We start from the raw sequence: 17,705 nt of genomic DNA, 5'->3' as shown, positions 1-17,705 counted from the left end.
AGAGAACCCAGATTTCCAACTCAAACACTGACCTCTTCGTGTAAATTCATTCTCGAGGGCATGTACATATACCATATATTTGCGCCCTGAATAGGTAAGGATATGTGGCAACCTCTACCAGTGAATGTGCATATATTAAAACCAACTTTCAACAAGGAATTAAAACTTTGGGGCCTATTCTTATCCTGATAAACTGGGGCTGTCAAACACCATCCCATTATTATTAATTATTACTATAGTTATTATTATATTAATTGGCTCAGAGGGAGGAGCAGCGAGGCTGCAACATCCCAGTCCAAAGGTCCAGTCAATCCATGAAATTAGTGCAAAAAACTTTCAATCTCCATCTACTCTGCAAACAAATTATGCAGCTTCATTTTGATATGATTCATCAGGGATGCTTTAATTCTTCAGCAAAAATAAGGGACACAAAAGATACTCACAAACCCCATTCAGATTAAAGTGATTCTCTAATCCCTCCTGAAGGCCAGAGCCTTCATTTAGATCATTCTTGAAAGATATTTTGTGGCAGATCCAACATTACCTCATCAAGTGTGCCTCCTTCAGGAACTCACTCTTTTCATAGTCTGTTGCACCCTTCTTCAAAGTCTATGCAACACAAGGCCACAACAAGTAGTTAGCACAATTTGATCACTGCCAGTATAACCCATTTAGCATCTATATAAGAAAAAATTCAATGGGCTGCTTTCTTCTTCTAACACACACACTTTTCCTATTCTAAATTTCCAGTAGTGGCTACAATGTAATAGGCACTTTCTAAACTGAAGTAGGCATCTATGCCCTCTTCCTACTCTGAGGAGCTCACAGTGTAAGGACAGACTAGTAAACAGACAGCAGGGTATGGGGAAGGGGAGTAACACCTGAGGCTAAAGACACTTGGGAAAATTGTGTTCCAGCTCAAAGGAGTTGCCTGTAGTTGTGCAATACGGTATTAACCATGTTTTCAGATGGATCCCATTTGTTTTCAGCTCTCCCTTTCTGCGGCAATGCAACATGCTCTTGATAAAGGTAAAGCTACATGTTCAGTGTTCAAGTACATGCTGTTACACCTCCCTGCTCTCCAGTTCTTGTTTCGACTGACGGTTAAACAGGAGGGAGATTGGATCATTATGTCAAGTCACATTCCTGTGGCACTGGGATATATCTACACTGCAGTTGGAAACCTGCCTCCCAGCCTGGGTAGTCAGATTTACACTAGGTTTGCTTGAGCTAGCACACTAAGTCACTAGAAAAGGGTGATCCAGAATTTAAATATTTATATATGTGATTTAAGTTAAAATGTTTAACATGATTGACTGTCTCAGATAAGGAAAGGCCCAAGACTTGACATTAACAAGTGCTGTGAGGGGAGCTCAGCCCTTAGTGATTTCCACAAGGATTCCATGAGTGAATCAGTGGCAGGGACAGAAATAGAGCCCATGTTTCTTGACTCCCATTCCTATGGCCTAACCACAAAGCCATGTTTGCCCACCTCAGACCATGCTGTTGCTAAAGGGGCTACACAGCTGAAATTACCTTCACTGCCACTTTGGATTCCCCATTTCCAGCTCCTGTGATATCTACTGCAGTCCCTTCGTACACCTCTCCAAAGGCTCCACTTCCCAGCAGATTATGCAAATTCAGTTTGTCCCGAGGAAAGGCTGGCAAAGATTCAATCTCCGCCCGAGTAGGAAGAGTGCTACAAAACAGTATGGCTTGTTATAGCTTTAAAAATAAATAATCATTCAAATAAAAACGTGGTTGAGGAATGCTCTCGAAATTTTGCCTTAAACAAATTTGGTACAATTTATCTCAAACACAGTTCCCAAGAGACTGAAGTGATGCACAGGAGGGAATTACACCTCTTGTGTACCTAGAGCCAGATTTATACCTGTCACAGCACAGAGGATGCTGAGCAATCATGGACTGATATTCCACAGTGCCACAATGGGAGCAGCTGGGTCCTGCGCTCTTTTAAAAAGCTGGACCTTATTTAGGTGCCCAGATGGAAGCTGAACTCTTTTAAAAATCTGCCCCAATTGTGGGCACTGAGTCACTTTCTCTGGGCCTGATTCTCTGTGTGCTGACCCACAGCTCCCACTGACTTCACTCATAGTTTTAGGTGCTCGGCATCTGTGAAAATCAGGCCCACGAAGGTCGGCTAAATTTTCTGCTCTGGAAGTAGCTTTTACACATGTCACAGTTACATACCTCACAGCATAGCAAGCATTAGACAATCCCACAGCATCAGCCAGCCCCCTAAGTTGATCTAATTCTTTATCTTCCCTGACGAGCACTATCTGCCCAGGCTGCGCAGACTTTCTGAACTTCAATATTCTGTGCCAGACTGGAAGGGAAAAGCAGAACATAGGAGATTGCACTTTGACATCCTTTTACACAAGTAAGCTGAATAATTACGTTTGCTTCTCCTCTATATCAGAGACCCTTTTCTAGTCCTTTTTCCGCATTTAGGTTTATACATATGAACATCTGTGACATACCTGACGATTACTAACCATACCAGTGTGAGTTTACAATGCAAGAACGCAACTGCATCCTCAGTGTCCCTCTGCTCTCCTTGCAGAGAACTAAAATCATTACAATGAAACTTGCCACTATGAGCATAACTGGTAATCTCTGGTGACCCAAAACATGAGCATTCCCAGGTCCCTTCTAGCCCCAGGTCTTCTGCATGGGGCCTTACAGCACCACCTAGTAGAGATCCAAGTTTCTACTGTGCTGAGTGATGGAATCAGCAAGGGCCAAGGCCAGGAAACATGCTCCAGTGGTTGCTTGGCACCTCACAAGATCTAGCTCTAAAACATCAGCTGGTCCTTCTCTTACATTTCTGATTTGTTTCATTTTGTTGTGGTCTGGCAGACCCACAAAATATATTAAACTTTGTAATCACATACCAAAAGCAAACAATGCAATCACAATTAAGATGAAGGCAATCACTCCAGTCACAAAAGCTATGGTAATGGTTGCCTCTGGGTGGGGCGTAGCATCTGTTAAGAAAGAGAAGAGTAGTTCACTGACAATGCAACATGAGTGAGCACTACTGAGCTAAGCAAAACTAGGGCTTTGTCTACACTGCACTTTCGGCGTTAAAACTTTTGTCACTCAGGGGTGTGAAAAAATACACCCCTGAACAACAAAAGTTTTAATGACGAAAAATGCTTGTTTGGACGGCGCTTTGTCAGCGGGAGCTGCTCTCCTGTTGATGAAGCTACTGCCCCTTGTTCGGAGTGGTTTTATTTTGTTGCCGGGAGAGCTCTCTCCCAGCTACAAAGAGCGACAACACTGTGCCCCTTACAACGGTGCAACTGCAGTGGCACAGCCACGCCATTGTAAGGGATGGAGTGTAGATAGAGCCTGTTAGAACTCCCACGCTGTGCCATTCCTCTAACCTCTGACGGTTGTAAATGAAAGAAGAGTGCAGAGCTGTTCAACTGTTAAATAGTTAGGATGAGATTTTCAAAAGCCTCAGTGCATGCCTACGTCTGTTCCCTCTGAAGTCAATGGGAAAACTCTCACTGATGTCAATGGGAGCAGAATTGAGCAAACGCTGAGCTCCTTTGAACCCCACCCTTACTTCATTCGATATACGACAGCAACTCCAGACAGTGTAGAAAAACATATCCAACCCAGTGATAACGAGTGCAGAGAGAGTTTGGTCCCAGTGTTTCTTTGAAAAGAAAGTTAGCCCTAGCACTGCAACTGGGAATCTTCACAGAAACACTGCTATTAATTCCCACTTACACATTTTACACTATAGATGCTATAACATCTTCAAACAAATAGTTGTCTCTGTTCATAAATCATTGGGATTACTCTGAATAAAAATGATTTGTGTTGGTGATCTACCATTTCCATGTTAGCTAATTTGCAGAATAAAAAGTACAGCACATACCTTTAACCAACACTATATTGTCACTGATGCCACTGTATTCACCCAGTCCCAGCATATTTGCAGCTGCTGCTCGAAACTGGTAAGTTCCTTCTAGGTTCTTGGCCTTCCATGTGCATATATTGGTACAAGAGCCATTGTAAACCATCTCCCAAGAAGGCTTCATTTCACTTGTGTTCCAGGAGCCCTTCCTACAAAGTGCACAGCAAAACAACAAAGATATATTAGCTAGTTTTTGTTATTTACAGCTTCTGCCATACATCATTTCAACAGCATGGCCTACATGAAGACTCACTTCTTGCACATGCTCTACACTCAGTACCATTCCATTCATGTGGGTTTGGCTACAGAAACATAGTGATATTAACATGCCGTTCCAGTAACACAGGAGATGACACCTCTTTAGCCTGGCATAGAAAATGAAATGCCAGCATGTTTTGGACATACACGGTGAGGGCATCCTTTCTGCTGTTTTAATATGCCACTCATAGCCAGGATCTCAAAACATTGTTATATGATTTTAGGCAAAACTCATCATTTATTCTTTGTACAGTTAGAGGTTTTAGCTCTCTCGGGCCTAGATCAGTTCAGTGCCCCTTGTGTATCAGGTTTCACAAGCTAATACAGAAAGCATGTCATTGGCAGGGAAGACACAATCCTTTAGCTAGCCAGTTTCCCACAGTATCTGCTGGCTGCCAGGTATATTGCTTCCTTTTTAAGTTGGCTTTGATTGGATCGCTTACCAAAAATTCAGAGCAGATTATACACCATCTGAAGAAGGAGCATACATTAAATCTGTAGGGCATATCTGAATCGTCATTTCATGTTACACGATACAGGTATACTTCATATGAAATGGCCTTGTACTGTATGCCAACAAACCCCACAACTCACTCTAAAGCAGACAGGACTGCCCAGAGGGCGAGGCAAGTGGGGCAATTTGCCCCAGGCCCCGGGCCCTGCAGGGACCCCCATGCGAATATAGTATTCTATAGTATTGCAACTTTTTTTTATGGAAGGGGCCCCCAAAATTGCTTTGCCCCAGGCCCCCTGAATCCTCTGGGCAGCCCTGAAAGCAGAACAACAGAACAAAAACATCTAGCCCAGAAAGCCATGTGGAAGCTAAATGTATGCGTTGTTGGGTTATTCATGTTACTGACAGAGCTCTGTGAAAATCAATGGTTATCCTCAAGGAGATTATGCAAATATTTTCTTTGGTATTGATTAGCTGGGTTCACACTTACCTAACTGGGTTCAAATGAACCTTAGTTGGACACATTGCAAAACTCAGTTGAAACCATTGACTTTCTCCTGGGTTTACATCAAAACCACATGAGAAAAGTAAATTTCACAAAACTGATGAAAAATCAAAGATGAATCATGGAGAATACAAAGCTTGTGACTGCGTATAACCCTTACATGAGATAAAGCTCCTCACGCCTTTCCTCACCTTGGACTCCCTCACATGGGTCAGGTGCAATTTGGCCTTTAGCAGATCAAAATCATCAGGTCTCATCGTATCTCAGTTATCGTATCCAGTTCAGTATTGTCGTGTACTCATGGTAGAAGCTTACAACACCAGGAAAGTATGCCTGGGTGAAAGCTTATGCAGCTGAAGTATGCCAAGCTCTGGCAGTGCTGTCAGTCTTTCACTATCATGAGCACTAAATTAACTTAGGAAAAATAATGCACTGAGTTTTATTTTTTGGTTCTTTCCCTAACCCCCCAATCTACAAAAGGTCATAGAAATATCCCAGCAGAAAAACCCCCTTTGATATTATGCAATGTATTCATCTTCGGGAGATTTAATACTTACATTGACTCTGGAATGCCCTGACAAGATTCCCCTCCAGATTCCTTATCAGGAATTGGAAGAATCGAAGACAACTCTTCCTACAAAAAATATCCTGGCCTATACAGTTACCCCATATGATCCCAGAACAGGACTTTTTAAAGTTTTAGCTACGGTTGTGTAGATGCCTATGAGTATAGACATGTTCACTAAAGCTAACCATTTGCAAGAGGATTAATTGAAGGAGTTCCCAGTAACCTGGAACATTTAATGCCCTTGTCGGACAACTACTTAACATTTCCCCCACAATTCCTCTGGATAATGAGGTATCTATACTTCAATTAGTGATGAATATGCATTAATTGATTCAGAGGTTTGATTTGGAAAAGCATCCAAAACTTCATCTGATTAACCAGTTTACCCAAACAGATCTATGCATCTGGGAAATGGCCTGGAAATCTTATTAGAACTAGTTTTCTTATGAGATTTCCAGAACTTTCTGGTCTTGTCTGAGTTTATCAGAGTAAGAAATACTTAGAGGATAGCCTTTCCTAAAATATTTCTTAATCCTCAAGGAGCTGACTGAGGAGATATCTGAGCCATAAGCGATTATCTTCGAAAACTAATAGAAGATGGGACAGATTCCAGAGAACTGGAAAAGGACAAATTTAGTGCCCATCTATAAAAGGGGGAATACGGACAACCTGGGGAATTACAGACAGTCAGCTTAACTTCATTACCTGGAAAGATAATGGAGCAAATAATCAAGCAATCAATTTGCAAACACCTAAAAGATAATATGATGATAAGTAACAGTCAACATGGATTTGTCAAGAACAAATCATGTCAAAGCAACTTAATAGCCTTCTTTTACAGGGTAACAAACCTTGTGGATGGAGTCTGAGCATTAGATGAGGTATATCTTGACTTTAGTAAGGCTTTTGACACTGTCTTATGTGACCTTCTCATAAACAAACTACAGAAATACAATCTAGATGGAGCTACTATAAGGCGGGTGCATAATTGGTTGGAAAACCATTCCCAGAGAGTAGTTGTTAGTGGTTCACAGTCAAACTTGAAGGGCATACCAAGTGGGGTCCTGGATCTGGTTCTGTTTAATATCTTCATCAATGATTTAGATAATGGCATAGAGAGTATACTTATAAAGTTTGCAGATGATATTAAGCTGGGAGGGGTTGCAAGTGCTTTGGAGGATAGGATTAAAATTCAAAATGATCTGGAGAAACTGTCTGAAGTAAACAGGATGAAATTTAATAAAGACAAATACAAAGTACTCCACTTAGGAATGAACAATCAATTGCACACATACAAAATGGGAAATGACTGCCTAGGAAGGAGTACTCTGGAAAGGAAGCTGGGGGCATAGTGGATCACAAGCTAAATATAAGTTAACAGTGTAAGACTGTTGCAAAAAAAGCAAACATCATTCTGGGATATTAGCAGAAGTGTTGCAAGCAAGACATGAAAGTAATCCTTCCACTCAGCACTGATAAGACCTCAGCTGGAGCATTGTGTCCAGTTCTGGGTGCCACATTTCAGGAAAGATGTGGACAAACTGAAGAAAGTCCAGAGGAGAGCAACAAAAATTATTAAAGATCTAGAAAACATGACCTGTGAGGGAAGATTGAAAAAACTGGATTTGTTTAGTCTGAAGAAGAGAAAACAGAGAGGGGACATGATAACAGTTTTCAAGTACATAAGCAATGGGCTTAAATTGCATCAAGGGAGGCTTAGGTTGGACATTAGGAAAAACTTCCTAACTGTCAGGGTAGCTAAGCACTGAAACAAATTACCTAGGTAGGCTGTGGAATCTCTGTCATTGGAGGTTTTTAAGAGCAGGTTAGACAAACACCTGTCAGGAAATGTCTAGTTATCACTTAGTCCTGCCTTGAATGCAGGAGACTGGACTAGACGACCTCTCAAGGTCCCTTCCAGTTCTACACTTCTATGATTCTATTATTTCAAAATTGCCTTCAGATATATAAGGAAGACTTAGCCACAAGGAAGACTAAAAGCTCCTTGGGTCTCTGGCCTAAATTTTCAAAATTGATTTTGAGTGTTTTGGGACATTTCAATTTTTGGAAGCCTGAGACACCTCAGAGGGGGATGATTTCCATAATGAACTGAGCACCAGCCCTCTGAAAATCAGATCCCTTTAAACTGTGTCAAGTTGAGTACCCAAAAAATCAAGGTACCTAACATTTCTAGTCACTTTGGAAAATTTAGGCCAGTGTGCTTGTGAGGTCCCTGAATCTCCTCATCAACTCCTCAGCCTACCTCTTCTATTAGTAAGCACAGATGAGGAATAAGCTGAAAGCCCGAATTCCCCCCTTCAGCCATAAATCATATTGATGATCTTCCTTCCTGTCTTGCCTGAAAACAAGACATGCAGGAGCATGTAAATACAATTTCAAAACAAAGGATATCAAACATTTAGAAATTTCTAAAATTTCTTGATTCCAATTTGGGATATGGGCCAAAATGTAAGCTCATTAGTATTTAATCTGAACCTATTTCCTACTTAGTTACTGTAAAACATTCTGCTGAATACCCATACACAAATGAACCATCTATCATTTGCTAGCAGGAGCGTGCTCTGCAATTCACTTACCTGCTTTCTAAAATGTGGTAGGTAAGATTGCTTCCATTGTCTTCAGCTTTTTCCCACTGTACAGAATTTTTATTCTCCTCTGCTATTTGGGGGATTCCTGGTTTACTTGGAACTCCAGCTATTGTGCAAAGTGAGAAAATGTAGAATTCTGAAAACATGGTATATTAATACACACATTTCATATTCTGAGAAAAAAGTGACAAGAGCCAGGGCTAGAGCAAAACTTCGACATGCACCTGGGTGTTGAGTCATGTGAAGGAACTGGAGACTCTCGTCTAAAAGGCTACTCATGGAAAAGGAAACTTTGGACTTTTATTCATGATGGGAAACTTCAGAAGGTTCATTCACACAAATTCAGACTTCTGCCTGGATTCACAAGTTCTTATAACATTAAAAGTATTTCATTTCAATTCCACTCTCTCCTTCCCCATCTCCCACCTTTGAAAGAGTGCTCCAATTTTATTTTTGGCAGATATTTATTTTGTACCTTTTTTTTTTTTTTTTTTTTTTGAGTTCATACAGAGAGAAATCAGTGATTCTTATAAGATGAATATTATGTGGAAAAGCACCCTGAAAATGTTTAACACTATTTTGAGGGTGCAAGTAATCTAGGATCACATGATTTTAAGGGCTTACCCCTAGTTTTAAAGCTTCCTGGAGGTGAGGTGCTTTTTGCTCCGGTTACGTAAATAACTGCTGCTCGCACAAAGTAGTTGGTGTCAGGACGAACTCCCGTGAGATGACATTTATACATGGGACCTGCCGTACAGGTGATGTTTGCAGGACAAAACCAGCCGTTTTTTGTTTGCCACTAGAAAAATAAAATATCATCTGAGTCAATCGTCTCACTCTCTGAGGGCCTGATCCAAAGTCAATTGCAATCAACAGTCTTTCTATTGACTTCAGTGGCCTTGGTATGGGCCCTTAAAGAAGTGTGTATACAAACATGAGTATTGAGAGGCTATTGAGACTGGGGGAGCATGAACTACAAACCCTCTTCCGACAGACCAAGGCCACCTAGAAATTTGATGTTATTCTTCGGAGATTTACAAGGCCTGGAAATCACATGGGACAACAGAGTGGGTGGCACCTGCATAGGTGTGCAAGAGCAGGAGAGACCATAAGCAGCCTTCCCCTTCCACACCTGCGTTTGGCCTGTATCTTTGGCTCGCTGTGAGTTTTGCTTGCCAGGCTGATCCTAAGTGAAGCCATCGCGATTATGATCAGCGCTATTAAGACAATCATGCAGACTAGTAGCGCCTCTGGCATTTTCTACCGTGGTTCAGTCGTTAAACCCGAACTTGCCATGTATATTGCTACCATTGTAGCATTTACTTCATAGCGCATGCTGCAGGACTGATTTGTTTCCCCAGCAGTTTCTTTCTAGGCCTGCCCCATGTAGGAGATGAAAATAAAATTCATAGACTGTTTTTTTAAAAAATTATTTCAACATTAAAAAAAATTGGAGCCCACCTATTTCTTTCTAACCAGGGCACACACTGGAGAGTGTGTAACGGGGCTATTCCTTCCCCAAGAGGTTCTGGATGACTCAGCCAAAAAGCGTTTGGAACTCCTGGAGAACGCCTGCTGCAGGGGCAGTTCTCCCTTGTTACTGGCCAGTGCTGCCTTCACCTTGCCCCTTGGTGGAGTACTACTACTGGCAGGGACATTATAGTGCCCAAATTACCCAGTAGGACTCCTTGCATCCTTCCCTAGCTCCCCACCCTCTACAAGGCTGGACAACATCTGGCCTTTAACCTGAAAAGAAAAGGGTATTTTTTACCTTCTGCAATTCAAACCAGAAGCTGGTTATGTTGCCATGCAAAGGAGACCTCCATTCTAACTGACAACTGGTGTTTCTGACAATTATATGAACTGGGACAGGCGGAGTCTCAAACGTTGCTGCAAACACAGGGGCACTCTCAGAAAACCAGTTCTTCTCTGGATGAAAAGCAAGAACCTAACAGGAGAAACAATGAAACATATAGTCTCAAGCCACTCTGAAAACTGCATTGGATGTTGTTTTGGTGGTGGTTGTTATGGCAATGTGAATGCTTCCTTTAGTCATTCAAGTACCTTGGAACATTACTTAACTGTTTTAAACAAAGTTGATACTCAGGGGAAGATTAAGACTGTACGGCCTGAATCCAAACATTCTGGGCCTTCCCACTAAAGCTATGGGGACCCTGAGACAGAACTTCTCTTGGCCGCCAGCCCCATCCAACAGACTCTTCTCAGCTCCCCAGTTTCATCTTTCCCACAGAACTGCTCCCCTCATATTCGTTCCTTGTGTAACACAAGCATTTCCGCAAACCTTTGGATAGCATTTTGACACCCACCGAGTCCTTCTCTCTAGGTTTAAAATCACCAATTAAAATATCACCTATTCTGTCCATGTAGGTCTCCTTCCCTTGTCTGCAGCCTGCCTGGACAGTGTCATGGATAGTGTCACCACTTCAGTGGAATTCAATGACCCACAAGGAATTGCGGCATTTTTACCAACTAGATGTTAAGGACCATTCCCTGCACTCCTCTCTCCAGGGCACATCCTAATTTGAGAGAATTTTTTCTCCTAAAGTCCACCAAACAGCCAATGCATTGCATGCATTTTTAAGACTCTTGTTAACCTGCCCTTGCTAATACTAAAGAAATACCAGAATTGGTGTATTGTTCCTCCAGCTATTTATTTGCAGTATGCTTTTTTAAAAAAAATTTATAAACTGCTGAAAGGTGGAATCCACTCATACGTGTCTGTCGACTTTCAGTGAAATAATCAAATATAGTTCTATGGATAAAACAGAAAAACCTGGAATGCCACAAAGGGACTGAGGCATTGCGATGCTGAGCTTCCCAGCGCTTAACTTTTAGGTGACTAAAAAAAAAAAATCATAGCAACACCACCGTGATCCACAAAGCCTGAATTAGGTGTGCAGGCTAATATGTATGAAGAGACAAGCACCTTAGAATGAGAGCCTCAAAAGCCAGCATGTTAAGTAGGGAGCCTGTGGGAGAGGGGCATGTCCTAAAGCTCTGCCCTTTTCTCGGAGACCGGCTCCTGAATCCACGCTGCAGGGAGGCACCTATCCCAGCTTAGTGATCCAGAGCCAAGAGCCCTCTCCTGGAGTCAGGCGGTGTAGGCACCTAAGTCATTTTTTGTGAGAGTGAGTTAGACACCTGCTTCACTCCACACAAAATGCATGGGGAGGTCTAGTGACCACCTTATACATTTTACCCCAGTCATTGGAACACTCACCTGGGCTGGCGAGACCCAGGTTTAAATCATTCTTCTGCCTGATAGGGGAAAAGAAGCCTCCCACACCTCTCAGGACAGTGCACTAACCATTGAGCTATGGGATATTCTGATGTGGGGCTCCCTCAGTCTCTCTGTTGAAGCTGTACCACAATGGATCAAATAATGAAAGAGCGATTGGGCCAGAGAGCAAGCAAGAGAATGATTCTGTAGCCTGGTGGTTAGGGCACCCATATGGGAGACGTAGGATCCAGTCCCACTGCTCCAATGACTTTACTTACACACAGTGGAAGAGCGTCAACAGGCGAGACTGAGGGAGTGCTATATCAGGATATCTTGTAGCTCAGCTGTTAGAGCACTTGCCTGAGATGTGTGGGAGACCCCTGTTCAAATCCTTTTTCCCCCCTCAGGCAGAGGTGGGAATTGAACTCAGGTCTCCCATCTCCCAGGTGAGTGCTTTGTCCAGGAGCTAAAAGCTGCAAGTGAATACCACCACCAACCAGATTTTGAAAGGAACCCAGCCCTGCAGGCAGCCTCTGAGTATGCCTACCAAATCAGGCCCCACACACTTATCCTTCACTTATCTTTCTCCCAATCCTGGATCGTCCTGGGGCTTAGGCGGGAAACAGGCTTCCAAATGCCTAGAGTGGATACTCCCCTTAGGCTGGGGGGAGATCCTTTAGTAGTGGGCGGGCTTCCACCCACCCACTTCCTGGATCCCAATAGGATCACTCTTCTGTAGCCATCTGGCCTGACCCCGTCATAGGTAAAAATGAGAAAGGAAGTAATTTTTCAGTAATAGTGTGAGGCAGCAGAGTGCATGCCAGGGGCAGGAACTCAGGCACCAACCATAATTTTACCCTGACAATTTAGGCATCAAGTGAGTTTAGCACCTACAGCATTAGGCAGAAGTTTTCTGAATCTCAGAGGAGCCTAAATGCCAGACATAGGCACCTAAGCCTGGAGTTCTTGGTAAATATCTTGGTAGATCTGGACCAAACAGCTTCTTGGGAGAACTAGGAATTTTCCATTTTTCATTAAATAAAAATATTTTAATAATACTAACAATAATACTAATAATAGGCCAAGACCTGATCCTACTACCAGCGGAGTTAATAGAAAGTCTCCCATTGACCTCAATGGATCAGGATGGAAGTTTTGCAGTGGGACTTCAAGATTTGACCCACTAACTTTATACATTTATATAGCTCCATTTATCCCATTGGAACCCAAACTGTTGCATATACAATAGGACTGAAAAACTCTACCTTACGGGGGGAAGGTTGGCAGCCATCTAATCAACTCATAGCATGCTGCATGACAGTGCCAAGAAGAGAACTACCAGCTAAAGATATCACAGGCAAGCATTACACATATGCATGGGGTCTTAAGTGTCCACACAAAATAGAAAGGCCTCAGAGCTCAGTTTTTAAGATCTCATCTGAAAGACCCACACAAGGAGAAATGAATGAAGTTTGATTTATCTTCCTCAGAAAGCTGAGGGACTGAGACAACTCTGCCAGGGGTCTGAACCCATGTTTACAAAATGCAAGTATTCTCTGACTTTACAAAACAGAGGCTTGGTCACTTGTTGGGTAATAAGTATGTCTACTCAAGAAGCCTAGAAATATGATAAAGTCACGTATAATTATACCTTGAATACGTTATTTGTTCCACCATTGAGGCTGTTAATGGACCAGGCAAGTGATCCATTTGGAAATTCATTTTTTCTCAAAGGAGCTGCAGGAATTGGGGGTAAAAAGTTGACAGTAATTTGATAGCGGAGAGAGTCTATGGGTCCATTTGGCTGTGAAGGCTCACTCCAAGATATATTGATGGTGTCATCAGACAGAACCAGTATCTCAATGAGGTTAACCGCCTCTGGTACTGAAACAAAGAACAAAACAAAAATCTTGTAGATTTGGGGGACAAAGGTTGTTTTCAGAGAAATCAAGAAGAAAGTATCAGTATAAAGGGCTTTAAATATACACAAAAGCATGTGACATATGATCCATTTTTAATAGTTACACTGTACCCCTACAAATCATACACACAAAATCCACATTCTTGTACATCAAAAACTGTGCACTGATTCAAAAATATTTTGAGGTGCTTAATATGTCTTTGGCTATCCCACAGTCCTAGCAGGTACACTTACAGCTGTTCTTCTTTGCCAGCCTGGCAGTGGTGCCCTAGAACTCATGCTCTTTGCTAGACTCCTACCTGGGATCTCAGATATGCATTTACTCTAGGCATGCATTAGAAAAAAAAAATGCCAATATACTGAAATCAGAAACTTTGCACACTGATAATTCAACAATGTCTGAAGGTAGAAACGTGAAAGGTAGGCTTGTTATGTTGATCTTCTTGAAATATAAGGAGTAAGTCAAGTTTGAAGAAAGACAGTTCAATAGCTTTTAATTTTATAAAGTGTGCATATTTACCCCAGAAGTCAAATGCTGATTTAATTTTGCTTTGCTTGATCTAAAAGCTAGAAAGTTAGAATGAGGCTTCATGCAAAGGATAGCAAGATCTAGAAAGCCTGGTTTTAGGGATGTCTGTGTTTGAGAGGTTCCACATCAAAGAAGTTACAGTTTCTGTATATCTCGTGTTAATCTCTCTCTCTCTTAAAAAAAAAAAAGTCAGATGCTTTGAAACACTACAGATTTTTCTTAGCAGTACAAGAGCATTGCCTCTTATGATCTTGAGTTGGCCTTTGGCACATATCCTAAGAACATATGAAATGATACTCTGTTCATGATCTGCCAAGAGAAGCACAGCCATCCATTTATAAGGAGAAATATTTAATAATGTATCAGTCATCCTACAATGAGATTTTAAATCGAGCAGATGCACTGCACTGATATTTTCTGTAGTGAAAACCATCATATTCTTGCATTTTGTTCAAATGAACTATTAGCTAATTTGTAAAAGAAACACAAATAAAATATCAGCTCATAAGTCATGGAATCACAACAGTTAGAAATGGAAAATATTGTTAGGCTAACCAAGTTCTTGTCCATCTAGTATTGTTTCCTACAATACATTTTTCAGTGCTTTGTTCTGCCCAGTTTTAAGTTTATCAAACAATGAAGCTTTCACCATTTCTCTTGAGAAATGGTTTCATAATCCAATAGATCAAATTGTTAGGAAGTTTTCCATACTGAGTTTTCTATATTGCTTATTTTGATTACATTCCATTTCTCCCAACAATACCTTCACACTATGGAATCTGTTCCAAGCCATTTCAAATAATAGAATAGGGGTGTTTTAATATTAATAAGGATGCACACAGAATTGTAACTAGAGCTGTGTGATCCTTGTACGTATTTTTCTGTGAATATTCAATAACATTTTTAAATAAGTTTATTACAGCCATGCTTATAGAGTTCTCCTCCACTTCCTTTCCTATCCATGTCAGTTGGTTACTAGATGACCATTTTGAAAAACCAAATCCTCTTCTGACATTTACAGATAAGCTTTGAACTGATATATGGCATGTCCATACTGGTTCAGCAGGAAAATAATTTTATAAACGGAGAACTAGGCAGGTAAATGTCAATATTAGGTTTATAACAAGGTAGAGTCCCATACATATCAGAATGAGGATGATGTGCTTTGTAAATCATCATCATTTACTTCTGCGGTTTACTTAATTTTTATATGTATTTTTCCCTAAAGTACACTAATGTTTTGGCTACAAGATCATAGATTATTCAAGAGAAATTTGCATGGGTTGTGTTGATAAGGAAAACAGATTTCCTGCTAAGAAATGTGTGGAGTAAGAGTGACACTCAGTGGCAAGACCAAAGCATTTATTTTTCCTAGCTCTGTTTCCTTTGATTTTCCCCCTCTTCTGTATTTGCAGGGATGTAAAGGTTGATTCAAGCTTCACTCATTTTGACATAGAAACAATGGGAAGACAGAGAGGATCCACAGAGTTCTAATGTGCTGTTAAATATGCTAGGAACACGAAGAAGCTTTGACAGCAGCTGATTTAATTCCAAGCTTTAATAAAACTGTTAATCACATGCAGAAAACTAGGAACAAAAAGTCAGGAAACACACACATTCTGACAGCAGTGTGGAAGTTAGATTCTTGGGGGGAAAAAAGACTTCATATTGCACACACATTAAATTATTTTGAAATGCTGCCACAGTCAAACAGAATCACTGCAGTTGTTTAGCTATTGCTTTATGCCTTCTCAGGAAGTCAACAAGCCAGAGCATTAATAAATCACTCCCTATGGACTCAGATATTTCACAGGTTTATATTTAGGGCTTCAGTTTTTCAGGAGTTATTAATTTCATTTTTCAATAGGGTGACCAGATGTCCCAATTTTATAGGGACAGTCCCGATATTCAGGGCTTTTTCTTATATAGGGACCTATTACCCCCCATCCCCGTCCCGATTTTTCACACTTGCTATCAGGTCACCCTATTTTTCAAGGTTTTTTTGTTTTAGCAATTTTTTAGTTTTATGTAGATGTCCACAAATCGGGGTTTTGAGGACTTTTTCTTTGTATATACCACAATGAGTAATTATATGCATTACTCATTACAGTAGTATATAGCAAAATAAGTAATCCCTTTGTAATGTTCTGTAGTGTGCTTTCACATAGTATACAGTTTAAAACAGCACTACGTTAAAGCACTCAAAAGAATCTTTAGTGCTTACCAGCAGAGTCTACACAGACCAATTAATGTGCACCACGTTCATGCACTTTGGAAATTACATCCCCTTAGCTCACAGTACTGCTTTATGTAGACAAGCCCTTAGATCCACGTAACCATTTCTGGTGTTTTTCTGGTGTCTATTGGATAAACACCAATTTTGTTTTTTTGCTGTTATATCGGTGTGTTTTATCGCTGTTTATTGGTTAAAACTCAGAAACCCTATTTATATGGTTAGACCTCCAGCCTTTTGCGCAGGTCTGAGTGGATTAAATGTTGAGCAGACAATTCCAAACTCTCTAGCAGATGATAAATAATTAAAGCTAAAAGGCCTTATTCTGCTCTTGCTTACATTGATGTAATTCAGAAATAACTCTAACTGAAGTCAACAGAGTTACATTTGCCTAAGTGAAACTAGAATTAGACCCAAAAGTCAGAGTAATGCCTAAAACTCACCTCCATAAAGAGTTGTGCCAATGGTCTCTTTCCCCAAAAGTGGCTGCTCAGAAGAATCTGAATAATAGTTTTTCACAGCAGCTTGTATCACATAACTTGAAAATGGCTGTAGGCCTTCAATAAGTGCTATATTTTCCTGAAGTTCCTGTAATTAAGAGGCAGAATCACAGACAATAAATACTTTTAGAAAATAAAGCACTGTATGTCCGAACAAGCATCTGGCAATGAAATGGGAACATATGATTTAATTACATAGGACAAAAATCAAAACATTGCAGGACTTTTTCCTAAAAGTAAATTTAAGGATCATGAAAGATGCCAGATTGACGGCATTAGAATGTTAACATCTCTAACAGATTAGGCACAACACATGTCATGGTCCTGCAACTGAGCAATGTCTTTAATCCTGATTTTGGTGGGTCACTTCTAGGAATGCACTAGGGTATGTCTGTTTTTGTGCCATTTTAATCCTTGGCCTCTCTACTGAGATTGCCAACAAGGATTTCAGTTAATTAGTGCCAAGTGTAATGATGTTTTTGTGACTGAGACCCGCAACTCCTTTCATGTAAAGTACCAAGGAATCATCAAACTGTATCGTTTTATGCACAGATAATGAACTTCTTCCAGCCCAGAAAATGTTTTGTCATTTTCATGGTATTATAAAGATGTGAGCTAGGGATCTTATCCAGCCTCCACTGAAATAAATGGAAATCTTCTCATGATTTCAGCAGGCACTGGCCCAAGAGCTAAGTGCAATAATTACAGCTACAAAACCATATTGTTCAGCGACTGTCAGGGGGATTAGAAATAGCAACTGCAAAAAAAAAAATAATAATAAAAAAAGAGAGAGAGAGAGAGAGCGCAAAAGGATACTCACTTCCTATGGCAAGCACACTAAGATACCAAATCAAACTGGTCTCAATGGTTATTTAAATAGATTAATTACATCCACAACCTGCTTTTGAGCAGTAGAAACTGAAGGGTCCCTTCAA

The 17,705-nt window shown here is 40.8% G+C and overlaps 1 protein-coding gene across 1 annotated transcript in view; it reads right to left on the bottom strand.

Moving 5' to 3' along the window:
- The window catches only part of ROS1 (ROS proto-oncogene 1, receptor tyrosine kinase), a 91,772-nt gene that overhangs the window by 23,414 nt on the left and 50,653 nt on the right, over window positions 1-17,705 (bottom strand). Inside the window, exons 29-38 of the mRNA XM_054022878.1 lie at window positions 16,714-16,858; window positions 13,239-13,471; window positions 10,118-10,294; window positions 8,971-9,145; window positions 8,335-8,452; window positions 3,914-4,101; window positions 2,916-3,008; window positions 2,212-2,347; window positions 1,537-1,699; window positions 545-609 (exon numbers count right to left, since the gene is read on the bottom strand). Coding sequence (XP_053878853.1) covers window positions 545-609; window positions 1,537-1,699; window positions 2,212-2,347; window positions 2,916-3,008; window positions 3,914-4,101; window positions 8,335-8,452; window positions 8,971-9,145; window positions 10,118-10,294; window positions 13,239-13,471; window positions 16,714-16,858 — 1,493 coding nt within the window. The remainder of the gene's footprint in view (window positions 1-544; window positions 610-1,536; window positions 1,700-2,211; window positions 2,348-2,915; window positions 3,009-3,913; window positions 4,102-8,334; window positions 8,453-8,970; window positions 9,146-10,117; window positions 10,295-13,238; window positions 13,472-16,713; window positions 16,859-17,705) is intronic.

The sequence above is a fragment of the Malaclemys terrapin genome, chromosome 3, assembly GCF_027887155.1.
Source record: "Malaclemys terrapin pileata isolate rMalTer1 chromosome 3, rMalTer1.hap1, whole genome shotgun sequence".
In the NCBI taxonomy this organism is placed as follows: Eukaryota; Metazoa; Chordata; order Testudines; family Emydidae; genus Malaclemys; species Malaclemys terrapin.
Note: the sequence above shows the minus strand (reverse complement) of the source record. Positions and strands in the feature narration are given on the sequence as shown.